Consider the following 20,373-nt stretch of genomic DNA (forward strand, 5'->3'; position numbering starts at 1 on the left):
GGGATCCCGCACCCTCCATGTGTTCTTTCTCTTATGCTTAAGGCTTCAAAGATGGCGCTGGGGGGCGGGCTGTGGGCATGACTTCCGGAATCAGAGGTTACCTGGGAGGTGTAGTCCGGCAGATTTGAGAAAAAGTCCTCGTTCCCGCATACTCGAGCTGTGTTTGTAGAGGCTTCTGGTCACCGGGGTTCCATCTGGGGGAGGCGAGATGCGGCGCCTACTCCATCTGGAACTTGCCGGTGAACTTGGCTCTTTTTGGAACCTGTTTTTTCTTTTTTTTTTTCCTCCGGGATCCCGCACCCTCCATGTGTTCTTTCTCTTATATCCAGATGGAAAATATGTTTACTCTATAGTTTCACACATGATCTCTGTTGCATACTATTCTTTGTATTTAAAAATATATATAAAATGAGGGGCCATAGAGATAGTACAGCAAAGTGGGTGCTTGTTTTCCATGTGGCCAACTCAGATTCAATCATCAGCACCCCAGATTGTCCCCTGAGCCCTGCTAGAGAGATCTCTGAGCACAGATAGAACCAGATGTAAATCCTGAGCACAGCTAGGTGTGTCCCCTCCCCCCGCCTCCAAAGAGGGGGAAAATATAAAAACACTTTAGTATATAGGGTAAAAAATGAGGCCTGGGGCTGTAGTTTGGTGCCCTCTACAATAAAATAATTATTTAAAAAAATGCTCAGACTGTCCTTGAGAAATACTTAGATGTGATTCTCCATACCAACCAGCCATGATAACAGAATCTCTTTTCTATGTGTCTAATTTATCTTACTTGAGGTAAAGAGCTGAACGTCTTCTTTTCAGGTTGGATACATTTTACATAGGATTTCTCTTGTTCCCTCGGGGAGACAGAAACAGGTTCAAAAATTAAATCATTTAAATGACTAATGTGGTACTGTCACAGAAGAATTATGGACCTTCAGAGTTTTGGTCTCTCAGAGAACTCATTTTTAGTTTCTATCCATCATGTGAATAACAGTAACCTTCTCCAACAAGTGAAGTGAAGAATGTCTGGGCGGACAGTAAGTATTTCTTACCGCTCACTAAAAATTGGCATCACATACAGCAGTGGTGCTACTGAGGTAAATTGTGTCAGACCTAGCTTTGGAGGAGAAATAATCTAGTATTGTGGACTTGGTGCCATTATTTTCAGTACTAACAGTATGTTTCATGATTGTCTTTAATTATACACATACATACAAACATACACACACCCATACACACACCACCACCACCACCACCACCACACACCCACATTCACACCCACGCACAAAATGTATTTTGTTGCTGTATTAGAACTAGAATCAAAATTGTTGTATGAGAATTCTTTCTGAAAATTTTACATCTTAATTTTACTATAATATCAGTAAAATTTCATAATTTATGTCAGAACACAACAAATGTGTTAACATGTGCATATGATTAAAAATTCATACCAAAAACAGAAAAAAGAAAAATTAGAAAATTATAAGCTGTGGTTCATTATACTTAATATTTCAAATAGCCCAGGGTATCTATATTCTTAGTTTATTATTAAATCAAATCAGTGGTACTATAAAATTGCTAACTAAAAGTGCTGCATGAAAATATGACAAAATTTGACAAAATTTTTTATGCTTCAAGATTTAGACTACCAGTAATAAAAATTCTTTTTGAAGGAGCAAGGTGTTAAGTAAAGTCTTTGTTTACTAGTTATAGGAACTAATGTTTTAGCCTTTGAATAACCTCTTACATGGGATTATTTATAGTTAATAAATATAAATAAATCATAATTTTGTTTTAATATTACAGCTTTGTCATTTTGAATACATATTTCTCTGTAATTTGTTCTAGTAAGTTATTTGAATTATAAACTAGCCAGTTGTAGAGAACATTATTTATTTACCATTACGTTATAAAGGGTAGATGCACACTTTTGGGTTATGTCTAAACATTGTCATATGATCAGAAAAACATTTGATCTAACCTGTCATGGCATATTTTTGACTGACACTTGAAGTTACTGTATTGTGGCTGGAGAAACAGCATAATGCGTAGGGTGTTTGCCTTGCACAAGGCTGACCAGGTTTCTATTCCTCCATCCCTCTCAGAGAGCTAGGCAAGCTACTGAGAGTATCCCGCCCACACGGCAGAGCCTGGCAAGCTTCCCGTGGTGTATTTGATATGCCAAAAACAGTAACAACAAGTCTCACAATGGAGACATTACTGGTGCCCTCTCAAGCAAATGGATGAACAATGAGAGGACAGTGCTACAGTGCTACAGTGCATCATTGCATTATTGTTTGGAAGCTTTCTGGAGAAAGCCTATGCAGAAACAGTGTTAAAATCTCAGGGCCATTTGACACTCCTAGAAGTCATAGAAATTCTTGAGCAGGTAAACCAGGGAAATCAGTTCTACTGGGATTAGGATAATTTGATATTTATAATGAGAACTGGGAGAGGTAGAGTAATTTATTCTCATAAGCAAACTGCCAAGAAGATAAAGTCTTAAACACCTTTCTCAAGCCATTGCTGTGAGTGTTCTCTTGTGGTCTTTCTTATTGATAGTGTTCCATCATCATTTCAGTCGTCAGAACCATGTCTGTATTGTATCCTGCTAAAGCCACTGCTTCTGCACAGGGTTCCATTCGTTGAAGAAGGAAGGGGATCCACATATAAAATTACTGTACAAATAAACCTCAAAATGGAATAGATGAATGTCCACTAGGTAGACTGATTCCCACTTTGAATATAATTATTCACAGATATTTATCTTTCCATTGATCACAGGACTTTCAGATACATATATTTTTTCTAACATATTTATGTGCAGAGAAGACAGCTGAAATTACTGTAGAGTTTTAAAAAATGTGTGTTAAATAAGGACAGACTTCTGCAAATTGACCAATTTGGCAGAAAGAAGAAAGCACTTGTCAGAATACCATACAGCTAGGGACCCATGTGTCTTTTTATGTATTTAGTATTGTACATAATGGTAGTGTTTAATCATCTGTGGCCTGCTCTACCGCCAGAAGAGGAGTAACAGATGATCAAATTTTTCTTTTGATTTGGCTCTGATGTTTACATTGATGTGTCTAGAATGACATCAGGTGCCTTATACAGTTTTTTCCAAGTTCTTGAGTTCGTTGGCTAATTATTTCATATGGATTATTAGATAGCATTTCCAGAAAGTATTATTCTGGCACAGGGGAAAGACAGGTGCTTTTAAAAAGAGAAATTTAAAAAGTAGAGTTTTATTTGTTCAAAGTGAAGTATGATCCTGATAAAACTCTTTATTGAATATGCCTAATAGAGATATGGAAAAAGTCACATACAAGACCAGGTCTTGAGTATCAGAATAATAATTATGAAACTAGTGTTATGGGTGCAATACTAGATAATTACAGTGTTATTAGAAGTCTTAAGAGAGGTGACAGGTTAATCCCCAATAAAACTAATTTTTCCTCATTGAAAATGACAGCTGGTGTTTTTTTTAAACCACAACTTGATGGAAAAGAAATCATGAATATATTGAACACATGTAGCTCTGTAACACTATTCTCCCCTTGTTCATCGAGTTGATCGAGTGGACCCAGTAACGTCTTCATTGTGAGACTTGTTGTTACTGTGTTTGGCATATCTAATACTTCAGGGGTAAGCTTGCCAGGCTTTGCTGTGTGGGCAAGATACTCTCGGCAGCTTGCTGGGCTCTCCGAGAGGGGCGAAGGAATCAAACCCACACTGCCACGTTGGCTGCACGCAAGGCAAATGCCCTACCACTGTGCTATTGCTCTAGGACACATGTAAGGGAATAAATTATAGTGTGTTTAAAAATCATAGGCTAAACACCAAGATGGGATAGTGTCTTAAGAAAAGCATTCTCCATTGCTTAGATTGGCCAGGAGGGCTGACAGAAGATAATGTTCCTATGTGTAACTTTAGAGCATGCAAGAAGGTAAATGCCTGCCATAGAGGCAGGCTAGGAAGGTAGGGTGGCAAACCGGGGACATTGGCGGTGGGAAATGTTCACCAGTGGAGGAATAGGTATTGAAACATTGTATGACTGAAACCTGATCATACACAGGTAACTATGTATCTCATGGTAATTCAATCACAAAATAAAGTAAAATATACAACACACAGAGATACAAAATAGTGAAACAGCAAGTCAACCAAAAACATAAACAAGTATATTAACTACAGTAAAAATGATTAAGTTTGTTTACTTTTGAAATTTACATTCACATAGGTATTATGCAAATTTTTTAGATTTATTTTAGGAAAGCTTCTGAACTATTTTTTTTTCTCTCCATCGATTTGACCTCCCTTCCTTTCTATGGAAACATCTCCACTAACCAGTTTATGAGTGTCTTAAACAAAGACGTCTCCCATTCCAGGCTCCCCAATAATAGTTCCCCAACTTCCAGTGTCCCCAGGCCCTGTGCTTGGGAAATATTCTAGAAAGCACAGTGCAAGGTAAATAACAGATTACACTTTGAACATTAAATAACTGAGGTTCAAATCCTGATTTAACACCCTAAGAGTTATTTTTCGAGTACTCAAACCTACATTATCTCAACCAGGAGGTTGTTAGAGTATTAATAGGTTCATTCAAGTTGTTTACAGTAGAGGCTGTCACAAGTCCTTATTTTCATAATTCCACTCAACCACTCACCAAAGCCAGCTGATTCTCCATACCTGCCACCATTGTACTTCAAACTTTTGTTAACTCTGGCCTGGAGTAGTTTAATAATTCCATGTAGGTTACTTACCCCAAATAACCTGTACCTTGTAAATCAACTGTGAGAAAATCATTGGAAAATCCTTGGATGGTTCTTTCCATGAAAGGAACTCCCTCCTTAGCAAGGGTACAAAGACCTCTGTAATGTGACCAATGTTATTTACATGGTTTCATTTCTTGCTTTACTCCCTTTCTTGTGAATGTTTTCAGCATGTGGAATCAGTCACATATACCCTCCCACCTATAGTCAGGTATACAAGCTCACTCATAGAACATCCCCTTGCTTTCAGTTCATCTTATCCCATTTTCCAAGCAATCTTTTACTCAGACCTGTCTTATACTATTCACTATTTTATTTGAAGCCTGTTGATTACCTTCAAGTCTTCAAAAATATCATGATCTTTCTCACATAAGGGCCTTTGGGCACAATATCCACTCTATCTGAAAGACTCATACATCTCTCCTTTTTTGGCTCTATTAATTTTTACTGATTTATTTTCATTTAATAGTTGTTTTAAACTTGTCAGTTTAAATACTTTTTCCAAAGGGAATCTCTTCCTGATAACTTTATTAGAAATCAATCTGTATTTCCCTCTATTAGCACTCTTAACAGTTGAGCGATAGGATGTTTGTGTAATTTTTATGGTTCAAAAATGTTAACTCTAAGACAAGAATTGAAGTGCAATCAGTTGAGTTGTATGCTATGGTCTTGGGAAATACCAAGAAATTGAGGTAGGGAAGGAAAAAAAATTACATATTCATATTCAGTCATATGAATAAGTAAATTTCTCTGTGGGCAGCTGAACCTGGATCCTGTAGAAGATTTCTGGGAAAGTGAGATATGCCTAAGAGTTTTCTCACTCAAGAAGCATGAAATAAGAAAATTAATTTACTTACTAACTACAATTATGATTGAAGACTGCCTCTGCATTGCTTGTTCAGGACAAGCCACCTGTTGAGATTAGAAAAAATAGAGCATACCATTACAAGTGTTCAAGAGCAAAGATGGGCAATTAAAAAAATTAAAAATAAAATAAACTGTTTACACCTACTTCATGAGAAATTGAATTTTTGTTTTTTTTTCAAACAAAATATTACTTTAGTTTTTAAGAAGTGACTCAATTAATAGATTCAGATATTCATCAGATTCACCACCTGAGGAGTTGTTAGAGATGGAAATGCTAAAACCTTATCCCTAATTCTACAGTCTTTAAAAAGAGAAAAAAAATATTTAAAAAGAACACCATTGTTTCTATCCTTGTTGGTAAGCTTAGGAGTAGTTCAAGTATCATCATCTATTAGACTATATTGATGGAGGACTTACTTAATAGAAAATTACATTGAAATATCAAAGTCCAGGGCTGGAGTGATAGTATATTGTGTAGGGTGTTTGCCTTGCATGCAGCCTATCCTGGTTCAATCCCCAGCACGCAGTGGGGTTCTTGAGTACCACCAAGAGTAATTCCTGAGTGCAGAACCAGTAGTAATCCTGTAGCATCACTGGGTGTGACCTCAAAACCAAAATAAACAAATAAACAAATGCGGAGAATCCATTGCTGGACTTGAAATTTTAGAGCAGCATCTTAAAATTTATATTTTTACTCTTTAAGGTTTCAACACTTAAAGGACAACTATTTTAAATGATGCAAGTGCTAATGAAGCAAAAATGAGGGTTTTTCTATTCCATAATTATGTGATACCGACTGCAGTTTTAGATAGTCTCATATTGAATTGTATTTTCCCTATGGGACACTTGTACTCAGCATATGAACATTTAAGTGATCTCTCAAAGATCTATATGAGGATAGTGGTGAATTGAAGCACTTATATAAATAGTTCCCATTTAATTCAGCTCAAATACACCAAATTTATGGACATCTGCACATATGAAGTAAAATTATGTATTTATCTCTGGATAATTGTCTTGACTATGTCACATTTTCATCTTAAATGGACAAGAGCAACTCCTTAAATCAGCATCTTATTTCTTGTGTGAATTCTCAGAGGGAAGAGATTTTGTCTTACAGTAGCCTATTTTATTCCCTTTCCACCCTCTTGAACTTTGTAGATATTCAACAAACATTAATTATTGACAAAGATACTAATAGCTTTGAATTTATTCATGAGATAATTCTTCTGTTTAAGGATCATTTTAGGACAGGAGCGATAGTGCAGTGTTAGGGCATTTGCCTTACAAGTGGCCAACATGGCCGACCCGAGTTCGATTCCTCTGCTCCTCTTGGAGAGCCCCACAAGCTACCAAGAGTATTTTGCCCGCAGGGCAAAGCCTGGCAAGCTCCCTGTGACTTTTTTTGATATGCCGCACACAGTAACAAGTCTCACGATGGAGATGTTACTGGGCCAGCTCAAGCAAATCAATGAACAACGGGAGGACAGTGACAGTGACAAGGATCAACTTTAAGTACTTTTTGTTTTTCAGTTAGAAATCAAATTCATTTTGCCATTTCTGTATTTTACGTCTGCACAGAGCACAATGTGTGCTGATTGTAAACAAATGGGTGGGCACAAATCAGTTGTCTCAATTCAGAAACATAAGTGACAATACAAAGAATTGTAATTTTTAGAATGATATTTAACCTTAGTAATTAAAATCAGTCAAAATGTCATTGTCCTTCTGTTTAAAGGAGAAAGTTTTTAGAATTCAGTTTTAAAAATAGTAATGTTATTATGTTAATTTTATTCTGTTCATAATTTTTCCAACTATGGTGCAGTGTTTTTTCCACAAGGTTCTGAGGATATTTAAAACCCAGTATAGTTTATGGTGAAATCACCAGCATAATTCTGCTAATACAATGATCATAGACATAAGCCTGCATTGAATTCTAATATTTGTTGGTATTTAATATTATTGGAAGATTTTGTGAACTTTACTTAACTTCCATTTGTAGGTTTCCTAATCTTGATAAGGAAAATATTCACATTAATATATTTCTTATTGTTGTCATTCCCAAATGGTTATTGATTGTATACCTTATGCTTTGTATCTCTGTAAAACACTGCAACATACCCCAGGAAGACTGTACTAATAAATAGTGTTTGTAAAGTACTAAAAACTCTTGGATTAAAACTAATGGTATTAAAGAAAAAGTATTTTTATTAATGTACCACATGGGAGAACTACAAGTTACCTATTAAAAGGATATGTATGGCATTTAGAATTGTTTTATATTGTGTTGTGCTATTTGTATACTAAAATATGCCATCACTTGAAAAAGGAACGCTCATCCACTACTGGTGGGAATGTTGATGGGCTCAGCCCCTTTGGAAAACAGTATAGAAAACTCTTAGTAAACTTAGAATTGAACTGCCTTCTGATCCAGCAACACCACTTTTGGACATGTCCCCCCAGGGCTTAAAAGCACTCTCTCGAAAGGACATATGTTCACTATTACTCATTGCTACACTCAGTACAATTGTTAAGATACAGAATCTAACCTACGTGCCCAACAAACTCAAATGGATTATGAAGATATGGTACATAAACACAATGGAATATAGTATGAAGCTGCTAGGAATGACAAAATCACGTAATTTGTTGCAGCATGGTTGGAATTAGAAGATATCATGTTGAATGAAGTAAACCAGAAGAAGGGGAAAGACAAGCACAGGTTAATAATCGTTCTTATTTGTGGTATGCAGAATACTGGATGAAGAAATTTAGTAACAGCGGTATGGCTATACCACTCGATCACAATGTTAAGAGAGTAGGAAAGAGAAGGAAAGAAATCAAGGGGAGAAGAAGAGAACTGGAAGTAATGGGTGAACAGGCATCAGTTATACTTGTGATATGGGTTAGTGCTATAGCCATATATTTAAAACATAGATGCAACAAAACTCAAAACGAGATCAAAGCAGCAACTACCAAAATTTTGTAATGTGCCTGTCAAGTTGAAAGCGGGAATGGGTGGGGAGGGGATTCGGGTTGAGGGGTAAATCTGGCAACACTGGCGGAAGGAAGTTGATAGTGGTGGTGGGATTGGTGTTAAAATATTATATGCATAAAACTCAACTATCAATAACTTTGTAAATCACAAAAAATATTCATTAAAGTTGAAAAAGGAAAAATAATGCCACCACAAGGTTTGGTGTGTTTTGCCTGTGCCTTCATGGTGAAAATGTTACAAAGCTCAATCCATTAGGCAACATTTGTTGAGGGTTTTAATTCAGCACTTAGCATTCTACCATCATAACAAAATTTTGAAGGGACAGTCTGAAGCATGCTAGTCTCATGTGGTTACTTTTATCAAGGAAGACTTATGCTTATAAGCCTCTTAACAGAAACATATGCTTTACAAATAGCATGTTTAGGGCAAGAGAGAGAGTTCAGGAGTTAAGTTTCTTGCTTTACATGCTGCTGACCCTCATCTAATCTCCAAAATTTCATATTAACCCCTGAGCACTGACAGGAGTAATTCCTGAGCACAAAGCCAGAAGTAGCCCCTGAGCATTGTCAGATTTACTCCCCCAATTTTTCAAATAAGTAAATAAAAATAATGGGTTTGATTGTTTCTTCTTCCCTCTGCATGTACAAACACTATTTTTTTCTTCTATAAACAGCATTGTTTCAGGGCACTTTTCAAAGTATACAGCATCAAGATGAGTGCCTCTTTGTCTTATAATTTAAGACTAATCTCTGAGTTTTGCATACTCAGGGTTATGAATGGGCTGTGATTGTTATACTGTTTGAATTTAATTTAAGCATAATCAGTATTGGCAGCAGGAGAGTATTGCTTAATGTTCCTCCAAACTCTTAACTTGCTCCACTACCTTCTGAGGAAGTTCTGTTATTAGTCTAGTTAACTGCTTTATAACAAGTTCCAACATAATACCCAGGGCTAGGGGTAGGGCTACCTTCACTAACTGTTCCAGCTTCTTAAGAAGACACAATGATGACAGATTATTCCAACGAGTCTAAACTACATATCTAGGCCATCCCACTTGAAAATATCTGTCTTACATGATATATAAAGCATATATTTCATAAATAGATGGTTTTGAAATAGAAGAGTGAAGTTTTGAGAACTGGGCAAGTAAGAGCAGGCAAAGTTTGAACATTTTTTCTTATTAATTCACATTTATATCTAGAACACCTACTTTGTGCCCATTTTATATGCAGAGGAGCTTCAGACAGTGAGGCAAGCCAAGACCAATGCCTTGGTGGGGTTTACTTTAAAGTGGGGGCAAAAACACATAAGAGTGAATATAAGACTTATCCAAATTATATATTAGAATTTCATCTGTATTATCTTTTGATTGTTTGGGGGCCATACCCAGTTGGACTCAGTGTTTACTCCTGACTCTGCACTAAAGGATCAATCCTGGCAGGTTGAGAAGACCATATGTGGTGCCAGGGATCAAACCCGGTTCAGCCATGTGCAAGGCAAGCATTTTACCTGCTATACTATGGCTCCAACCTCTCACCTATTATGTCTTAAGAAACAAAATTTAAAAAGGAGAACAAAAAGATTTGGAATTAAAGATGGATTAGAGTGGGAAAAGGAGTGCAGAGAGATACTGCCATGTTATATGGGCTCTTTGGCAAAGACATCACTGGAAAATAGAATTGAACAAAGATCTGAGGGGGTGGAAACTAGACCTGCCAGGAGGTGAGAACAGAAACGCATACTCTATGCCTCACCACATTTGACTTTTGGGCACCGGTATTTACAACCAAAAAGGTGATATTTTAAAAACTATCCACAGCTGGTTCACAAATAAAGTTTTGTCTCCAGTGGTGACCAAGTCTTTTCTACATTGAGATCTATATGGTACAAGCAAAAAAAAATAATTACTGCTTAAGGGAAAGTGAAGTTTCCTCCTTAATTCCTTGACAAGTGTTAATGGAGTCCCTAGTGAATTTTTGGCCCTGTTCTGGTGCTGTGGGTATAACAGGAATAGCAGGATGACATATAATTTAGATCTAACAGGTCGAAGGAGGTCACAGGAATCTGCGAGGCAAGAAAGAGAGAACTCAGACTTTGTCATAATCTTGAGCTGAATTTAAGTCCCAGCTCTGTCACTGTCTGGACTATGGAGGTATTACTTGACCTCCCACAACCATGATTTCTTCATCTGTAAAAATGTTTATTAAAGTCTAACTCAGAAGGACTACTGTGAGATTTGGACTGTAAGTGAAATGTATGCGGTACCTGATACCTTGGAGATACTTAAAAAGCAGCAGCTCATATTAAGATACTACTCAACTGTAAAGTTCCTTTCATTTGCAATGAAAGATGCATGTGATACTTATAATAATAATGCAACAACCTGAGAAATTTAATTTTCTAAATAAGTATATTAGATTATTATTTAGAACAAATATTTAAAATTTAGGCACTCATTTTCACTCCTTTCTTTTTTGCTCCCTAAAACCATATAGAATAACTATTTACACTAATAGTTGAGGTGGAAAACAACAAACATGAAGGTTAGGCAGGATCTGAAGGGCATGTCTGACTTAGACTGAAGAAGACTGAAGAGGCATGACAACTAAATGCAGTGTGTGATCCTAGATTGTTATGACGGATATTATTGGAGAATTTTCAAAACTTAAATGTGGTCTGTGGCTTACATAGTAAGAATGTCATCAATGCCAATCTTCTGATCTTGATGGTTTCTTGTGGTTATAGGGGATGATTGTCTTTGTTTTTACAGAATATATACTAAAGTTTTTCTGGGTTGATGAAAGTAATTTTATCTACTCTTCAATAAGTTCAGGTGGTGGGGAAGGAAGGTTTTTCCTGTAATTTTATAACTTTCTGTTTAAAATTATTTCAAGATAAAAATATATTCACAGCATTAAAAATGTTTAGGATTGCAGTAAATGTAAGATTAGCTCAAATTGTGTCTTCTATATTAATTTAATGAGGATATTGTTTACTTCTTCACATATTTTTAAATTAATTACTATTTTCCCACATTTTGCTGATTCATAATCTAAATCTCCTCCCAGACAACAAATATTAATTGTTTCCAATGAGTCAATTATGGAATGTATTATAAGCTCTCTGGGTTGAAACTGTTTTGCCATCCCTTGCTAGTTGTGGGTTCTAGAGAAATTCTTAATATTTCTGTGTCTCGGTTTTCCCCACCTCTGAAATGTGGATAATAATATATCTACCACAGTGGGTTGTTATAAAAATTAAACTTGGTAATTCAGCTACTTTAGGTACTAGACAGAAAGTAGTCTGTACACAATAAATGTTAAGTGGCGATAAGTATCATTATTATTATGCTAACTTTATTGAATAAAAGTTCACCTAACTTTATCAAATAAAATAGAAACATCTTTTATAAAAATTTATATTCTTCGGAGCATTCCATTGAGATAGCACAATTTCTTTTTCCAAGTATGTATCTTTTAGAGACTTGAAATGTATCTGGACAACATAATGCTAAATTAAAGAGAGAATTTCTTAGAAGTAAAAGAATGCAAACTTCTGAGAAAAGTCACCTGTGCCAGAAATTATCACAATAACATTTGTAACAAACAACTGTAGGTATGGTGCTTTGTAAAAGAGAAATTTATGTTCGTGCTCAGGAGTTTGTAAGTTGATGGTGGTTCAGTTGGTGTAGCTGGACAGAGCTGGGCTGTCTTATTTTAAGCTGTGAGTTGTCTGGAGTTTGTTCCAGACAGTGACTTGGACTGAAGTCGGTTCCATCTATCTTTCATCCTTTCAAATCCATGCCTACAGGGGCATACTTTTTTCACAGGAAATGTTATGAGCACAAAAAACACAAAGCTCAATTATGCAGGCACTTTTAAGCCCTTTGCTTCGCATATCTTTCCCACTAAAGTTTCATTAGCCAAATCAAGTCACATTGGCTAGTTCAAAATCAATAAAGTGGGAAGTGTTCTCTGCCACAGTGGAAGGACACTGTTATGTACAATCTATTACAGGATACTGAAAAATTGGGAACAACAATCTATTCTGCAGAGCACTGTATGACAATTGTTTATGATTTGTCCTTGTCTAGAAATTGTGGGGCCTTTGAACCAACCACTAACAGTATTCAAACAAGTTCTTTCCCTAGCAACTGGGCTGCATTTGTTCTCTAATACACAGTTCACAAAAGGAACTTCAAATATTTATGACCTTGAAATTGAGATTTTGCCCTTGTTAAACTCTTTTACATAGATTAAACATGGACAGAATTATTATTAGCATTGTCCAACCAATGGTGAATTTCTTTCATTTATGCAAATTTACTTTTCAGTAAGATTCCTTTCGTATACACTTCTGGAAATTTTCTAAAATACCTTGTATATAACATAGCTCAATATGTGTGGGATAAAATAGTGAGAAACAGGATATTAATCTTGGAGAAATAAAAATGCTGTGACCACTAGAATTCTCTCAGGCTACTATATTATTTTGGCATGGGAAAGGGAAGTATTAAGTGACAGTATGAATTCTGGAGAAATTTACTATCTGAAGTACTCTTATTATCTTTATTATCTGAAGTGATCTTAAAAGTGCAGTTAATATACAAAGAGAATTTAGCTTCAGTGTGACATCTTTTAAGCTAACAGCGTAGCCTGTCACTTCCTCACACTTTTTGTAGGAAATCCTTTCTAAAAACCACAAGTTTATCTTCCTCACTCTACTTGACTTTTTATTGTTTATGTGCTTCCTGTGAAGATAACTAGAGAAACAAGGCTGATTAAAAAATAATAATAACAACCCTGTTCTTATCAAATACTTACGGGTAACTATGTGCTGCTGGAATTTTTTCCCCACCAGTAGAAATCCACTGTTTCGCCAAGAACTCACCCATTTGAGGCATTTCAAATGAATGGAAAGTGGTGGCTTTTGTTGTTGTTGTTGTTGTTTTTATAATGAGGCCTTATGACATTTCTAAAAAAAAGTGAACCGAATGCTGGTCTAATCACCAAAGAATGCATAAACTGGATTTTAAAGCAAGTCTTCTGCGCTGCTTCCCCCTGCTGGATGGAAGGACACACTCTTTCAGAAATGGATGAGAGCAATACAGCTTTTCATCTGGGGTGGCATGGTACTCAAATGGCACGTCCAGCATCCTTCTGAATGCATTTACACCATAATAAACATGCCAGGTGTTTGAGTTTCTTTCCCATGGGCAGAAATACCACAAGTACAGCCAAGGCTCAAAGTGGAAAATAAAAGCATGCCATTTGGAGAGCCGTGTTGGGAGTAGGATGAGCCTAAATACAGATTAAAAGTGAAAAAGCCAGGATCAGAAAATTCAATAAACAACCTGACTGATTTTTTTTTTATCATTATAAAGTCGGGTTTGGGGCCTGATCTCATATTTCCTTTCTTAAGACTGCTGGAACCAGCTCCTCACCTGCCTGTGATTTGATTGCTGTTTACCCTTTATCTCTTCCCTTTCTTCTCCAGAAAGCTTGTTACTCCGGCTCTGTAGAAAATATAGCAAACGGACTCATTTTCAAGGCAGCCTTGTCACTGCAGACTTCAGCCTATCGTAGAATTTGTGTTAACAGATCTGTCAGAGCAGAAGGGTAGGAGAAGACAATAAAGCTGGCAGATTTTTCTTGCTTAAATACAAACCCGTTTGTGACAGAAGAGGGAAAATACTGACCTACGTTTTGTTTTTTGACATCTGCCCTGCAGCATGTTAGCCTTGTTAAAGAAACAAGAACTGCAGTGATGGCTGGTACTTTTTTCCTGAGAAATGAAAAACAAAAGCAGTCACCTACTCAGAGAACAAGAATAAATGAAAGTTCAGATAGTCGTGTGGTAGTTGGAAACATGCTGTTTAGAGCATTGCTATTTAGTAGGTAGCCATAGAACCACCACTGGTCCTTCTATTAATATTTTTTTTCCTGAATTCCCCCATGATACATGGCACGATGCTGGCCAAAAGGAATGCTAGACATTCGTTTCCACTATTCATTCATAACATTCCTCCCCAACATAAGTGTCGGTACTTTCAGTGTTGCTTTATTTTCTTTTTAGAAAATGTTTTTGTCATTCAAGCCACTTTTAACTATTTTCACATCTGAGGCTCTTCCCTGGCTTATTTTTCCAGAGCTGCTGTGTAGTGAAATGTTTCTGATTGCGTCTCAGGTTCTTATTTTCATTTGGCTGGTAGAATCTCTCTCAGGGAAAGATTCCCCATCTTCTCGCCTCTGGATTCAGAACTGGTTGTGGGTCAGGGCATTCAAGCAAAACAAGGTTAGGTGATATGAGCCTGTTTATGGATCAAAATTTTCCTAAAGGAATCTGCCGAGCAATTCCTCTGCTCCTTGCAGTACTGGCCGGGGTCATTACTTGACTGCATTCACATGGCACCTGGGCTGTGTTGGAAGATAAAAACTAGACTTCACACTGGCCCTTGCTCTTCATCACATGGCCCTCTTTTGCCATGTGTTTCTCTGTCTAGTAGGTTAGCCTGAGCATCTTTTTGGCATGGTAACTGACTGACTTCCCAGAGGGAGAAAGTAGAAGCAGCTAGTCTCCTGAGGTCTTGGCTTGGAGGTTCATATATCATTGATCTAACAAAAATCACTGAATTCATCCAGTTTCAAGAAAAGGAGAGGTAAATTCTGCTACTAAAAACATGAAGGATATGTGGCTATCTTTTTCTTATTGTAATGGATGTTGGTGACTGCTGCTTTTGTTTTCTGTAATATAACTATGTTTTCATTTTATCTGTATTATTTTATACAAATTTGTTATTTTCTAAAGTTTTCCAAATAAAAACGTTTGAAAGCCTCATAGAAATGAGTTCTAAAATTATGCCTTTATTTGCCTCCAAAGAGTTTTTTCTGCACATAAATCTAAATTTTTTTAAGACAAAAGAAAATTTAAGCTAGATTCTAGTAGACTTCATTGTATATGCCCACAGCAAGGAAGAAAAACATATTGCAATTAAAACTTGTATTGCGTGGGGGGGAATGCAACTGGAGAGAGATGTTACTAGGACTGTTCAGTAAATTTTGTTTACTGCATTCAACATTTCAGCAAGCAAACCATGTGAGGAGGGGTGAGAATAAATGCACCCATTTATGTAGGTAATTTTTCTGTTTCATGCCTCTGATTAATCTCTGCGCCTTGCTTATGGGGAGTCATGCTACATTGGTCACAATTAATTTCAATGTTGTGTATTAGTCACAAAGAGATATTTTATAAATTGACTCAATTTTTTTTATTCTTTTGTGGTTTTCTTGAAAGATGAGAATGATCCAGAGGAAAAACAAAGTACTGAAGAAATGGAAGGACAGAACCAAGAAGCAGGTGGGCTCATATTCCTAAGCTTCATCCACAGAGGTGAAAAACAGCTTTCCTTGGTACTGTTTTCTGAAAACTCTTATCCCCTTTCACCAGGACAACTTCGTCCTCATTCACATCTCCCACAGGAAGCCCACAGCTCTAGTAATTATGAGTGACAATGGTTCCAATTAAAAGGTTACCTTCTCCTGGCTCATTCTCCATTCAGTTTTTCTTCCATGTAATGATAATTTGTTTAATAATACTTTGTAAGGGGTTGGTAGAGATTAAAAGTGCCAAATCAGAGTTTATGGTAGAACAGAATGAAGAGATTTACTTAAAGGAAAAAAAATGAAATGAAAAAACGTTTAAAGGAAGCTAATAATTGACTTTCCTTCCCAGTGAATAGGCATTTCTTACTGTTTTGCATCATATTTAGAAGTATCATGCCTCTGATACATGTTTCGCATGTTGTATGGAGATGGTATGGCAAAACAAGACTGCCTTGCCAAAATACCTGTTTATATATGAGATCAAAAGGCTCCCTGATATCTCTTTTCACTGAAGAGCAGATGTGACGATTGACTGTAGAACATTCACTATAGTTTATAAATTGAACATCTAAAAATAAAATAACACTTAATACTCAAAAGAGATTGTCATCACCCTCGACTTATCTCTTCCTACACATATTTATATTCAGGCATACTCTTTTAAAAGAGTGATAGGCATAGCATGTGCTTACAAACATAGCCAGCAGAATAATAATGCCCATCTTTCCTTTAGTTTCTCTGCCATGCCCCTAGCTCTAATGAGCCCCACAGAGGGGCACTTTGGAAATAGTGGGCATTATCCATGAGCCAGGCTCACCCTAGGCTGAGCTTTTGAAAACAACCCACCCATGTAGTATGGTAAGTTTTTTTGTTGAAAAATTCCTATGTTAACCTTGGAACTTTTGCTATAGAAATGAAAACTTTATAATTAACCTGAAGATGAAATTGAAGAAGGCCAATCAGAGAAAGCACTGAAGCAAAACTGCAAGGACCTTGTGTAGCTGCTCCAGGGGTCAGCTGGCTCTGTTTGCTAAAATGTGTTCCTTGCAGTGCAATGAGTTTTTGAAATGGACTGTTGCTCAACCCAACCAACCCCAGCTTCTTTTTTCTTGTTGTTGTTTTGTTTTAGAGCCACACACAGTGGTGCTCAGGGGTTATTCATGGATCTGCACTCAGGGATCACTCCTGACAGGGCTCAGGAAACCATATGTGTGCCAGCAATCAAATCCCAGCCAGCTGCATGCACGGCAAATGCCCACCCAGTATGTTACCATTCTGGCCCCAAACCATCTTCCAGTTTTTAACTCACATATGTTTATGCTCCAGATGAGTCTTACATAAAAAACTAACACTGTCTTTACTATTTGGTACTATGACAAGTATTGGTTAACTAAATGCTGATACCTAAGACTATTTTCTAAATGTTGAGGCCACACATATTTTATTTGCTCACTGCTCTCTTCTAAGCTGGATTTGTTCACATGGATTTTTTTCTCAAGTGTGTATGCAAACACACACACACACACACACACTCACATACACATGTGCAAGTACATATATGTGTTTTATTGATTCATTCTTTTCCTGTTACTAAGTTTTCTGTTTAGCTCTTGTCTTGTTGATTTGAGATCATCTTACCCGAAAGCAAAAAGGGCTTTAATGTAAGTCCTCTTCTTAACTTGTTAGATATATAGCATTTTTATCACAAATTTGGTACCTTCTAGATAATGAGGCATCCTAAAAAAAACAACTGAAGGCTTCTCTTGCAATTCCAAGTGGGCCTGCTGATTTACATAAAGCCAGAAGGAACTATTAATTTGTTATCTTGGTTAATGTGAACATATACTGTTTTTTCTACTCTGCTCATTTCATATACTCCTGAGTCCAAGTATAGATAAATGCAAGATACAATAGATACAAATTTTATCAGTAAACTCCATTATTTTCTATTATTCTTTCCCCCAGACCCCCCAAATACTTTCCAATCCATAAAACAACCAACTTCATTTTGAGTTCCATATCACAAAGAAAACATATTCCCAAAACAGCATGATACAGCAGTTTTGACTTTTGTCATAATCAAATGAAATGAAAGACATAGTTAATAATCCTCAGTCTTTTAACAAATATATATCAAGTGTTTTTGTAGGTACTACTCTCTGCCTTGGGGTATAGTAGCAAAAAATGAACAGAGCATCCCTGCTTTCTTAAAAAGCTTTAAGCAGCTTTGTATGTATTCTAGTGTTGGAATCCCAAAATAATTAATATAAGCAAATGTTGTAAGATTGTAATAAGTGCCTTACATATAAATTAGGTAATATAGAAGGACTACTGAGAAGATACTTCATTTACTGAATTTGGAGAGAATCCCCTAGAGTTTATTCAAACAAAAACTGGATGGTAAGATGTGAAAAATGGAAAGACCAGATTATGCAAATCCTTCAAGGGCAATTTAGCATGTGAAGAAGAATGAGTGGTGGATTAAGATAAACATGATATAAAAAGAGAACATTTGGGCCAGAGCAACAGTGCAGGGGGTAGGGTGATTGCCTTCCATAAATTTGACCTGGATTCAATTCCTGGTATCCCATAGGGTTACTCAAAACAAAGGGAGTGATCCCTGGACAGAAATCCAGGAGTAAGCCCTCAGTACCATCAAATGTGGCCCCCAAACTGAAAAATAAATTAATTAAAGATAAAAGAGATGTCAGGGGACAATATTATATCTGATAATGTGAATTTTTATTTTATTAACAAATACAAAGAGAATACAGTGGGAAGTTTTAAGTACAGATGATTAAATAAGCACAATCTACATTTTAATATACTTGTCCTGTTAGTGGAAATGGGTCAAAATAACTCAGCGTGAGACCATTAGAAGGCTGCAGCAAAAAAGCTCTGGTGATGTTTTTTAGAAATGGACTAATATGTGTTATATTGCAGAGCTATAAATTGCAAGATGTGCTCATGGAGTAAATGAGAGGCACTGGGGAAAGAAGCATCTAAGATAAGCGCTAAGATCACTAACTAAAGAAATGATGGCACCACTTACTGATATTTTACATGAAAGACTGGCCATAGGCACAATTTTTTTGTGGAGAAGTCTTAGCCATAGTACATATGAGAGGACTCTGCCATATGGAATGAAATAAAAGTCACTTAGATACATGAATACAGATTTCTAAGAGGAAGAGAGACAGATTTGAAAGTAGCTGACATATATACATTATTGACAAAAATTGGCATCTTTACTTGCTGTAACTTCTCTCCATTTTAATAATTATCTGTGTCTTAAATGTACTATTTTAATATAAGTTAACTTTCCTTTGTCCTGGAGGCCAATCATGAATGAATCACTTTGGTGCTAATGAAATTGAAAAGGAAGCGAACTTCTGAGGTCAATTGTTGCCGTGAGGGATGATAAACCTCTATTGGATGGTTTGAAATTTCCAAAATGCCTTTGGAAATTCCTGCGTATGATACCTTTCTCTTGTGCCTCTACATTAACATTATCAGACACACTCCCTGCAGTTTGGCAGGCTGGCTCACTAGAATGCTTGGCTAAGAAAGAAAAAGACCAGACTTAAGAACATACAGATAAAATCCCTTTGTAGAAACTTGTTAGGATATGCTTTCTTCCACAATCCATTACCAAGAAAAATAATGTGCTGTTCTTGTTCTTCTGGAGTAGGGAAGTAACAAAATGCCAAGAAAAATAGTAGTGACAAATCGTGTTCATCAAAATAGTTTGTAGTTCATTGGGTTCTGACTTAACTGAAGGTTTCTGTTCATTAATTATAAAGGAGAGGCAACACCACTAACTCTTTCAAAGATCATTTAATGTAGAGCACAAAGTTCACTCTTCCTTCCTGATGCAGTGAGGAAGTGGATGCAGTAAACTGGGAACACAGCTTGGCACATAGTAACTCTAATACAGTGTTTTTCTCTCTACTTTGTAGATGGTGTCAGCTCTGCTACTGTGACCAATCCTGTTTCAGAAGAGGCAGCTGAAGCATGTAAAGATGAAGGTAAGATGACACCCAATCACCTGGAAATTGTAACCTCTTAGCACATTATCATTTGGATTCAATTTGTATGGAAAAATAAGGCTGTGACTTCTGTCTACTAATCTTTAAGCTTTCTATTTCCAACAGAGTCAAATACCTCCCCCACTCTTATTTATTCTATGTTCTTTTTAGAATTTATATATTCACTTACATTTGTTGCTTTGAAAAGTAAACCATTTCATAAAATAAGAGAACATTCATAAAAATTATCTTTAAGGAAGATGAGAAAGAGGTGTATTTGCAAAATCAGAATTAGGCAATTTTTCTATTTACAGCTATTCAGGAAT

General features: G+C 36.4%; 1 protein-coding gene across 2 annotated transcripts in view; it reads left to right on the forward strand.

The window, feature by feature from the left end:
- Positions 1–20,373, forward strand: part of MACROD2 (mono-ADP ribosylhydrolase 2) — a 2,391,823-nt gene that overhangs the window by 2,231,184 nt on the left and 140,266 nt on the right. For both annotated transcript variants that reach the window (XM_056121300.1, XM_056121301.1), the window contains exons 12-13: positions 15,931–15,993; positions 19,979–20,047. In XM_056121300.1, coding sequence (XP_055977275.1) covers positions 15,931–15,993; positions 19,979–20,047 — 132 coding nt within the window. The remainder of the gene's footprint in view (positions 1–15,930; positions 15,994–19,978; positions 20,048–20,373) is intronic.

This window comes from Sorex fumeus, unplaced genomic scaffold, assembly GCF_029834395.1.
Source record: "Sorex fumeus unplaced genomic scaffold, SorFum_2.1 ptg000044l, whole genome shotgun sequence".
In the NCBI taxonomy this organism is placed as follows: Eukaryota; Metazoa; Chordata; class Mammalia; order Eulipotyphla; family Soricidae; genus Sorex; species Sorex fumeus.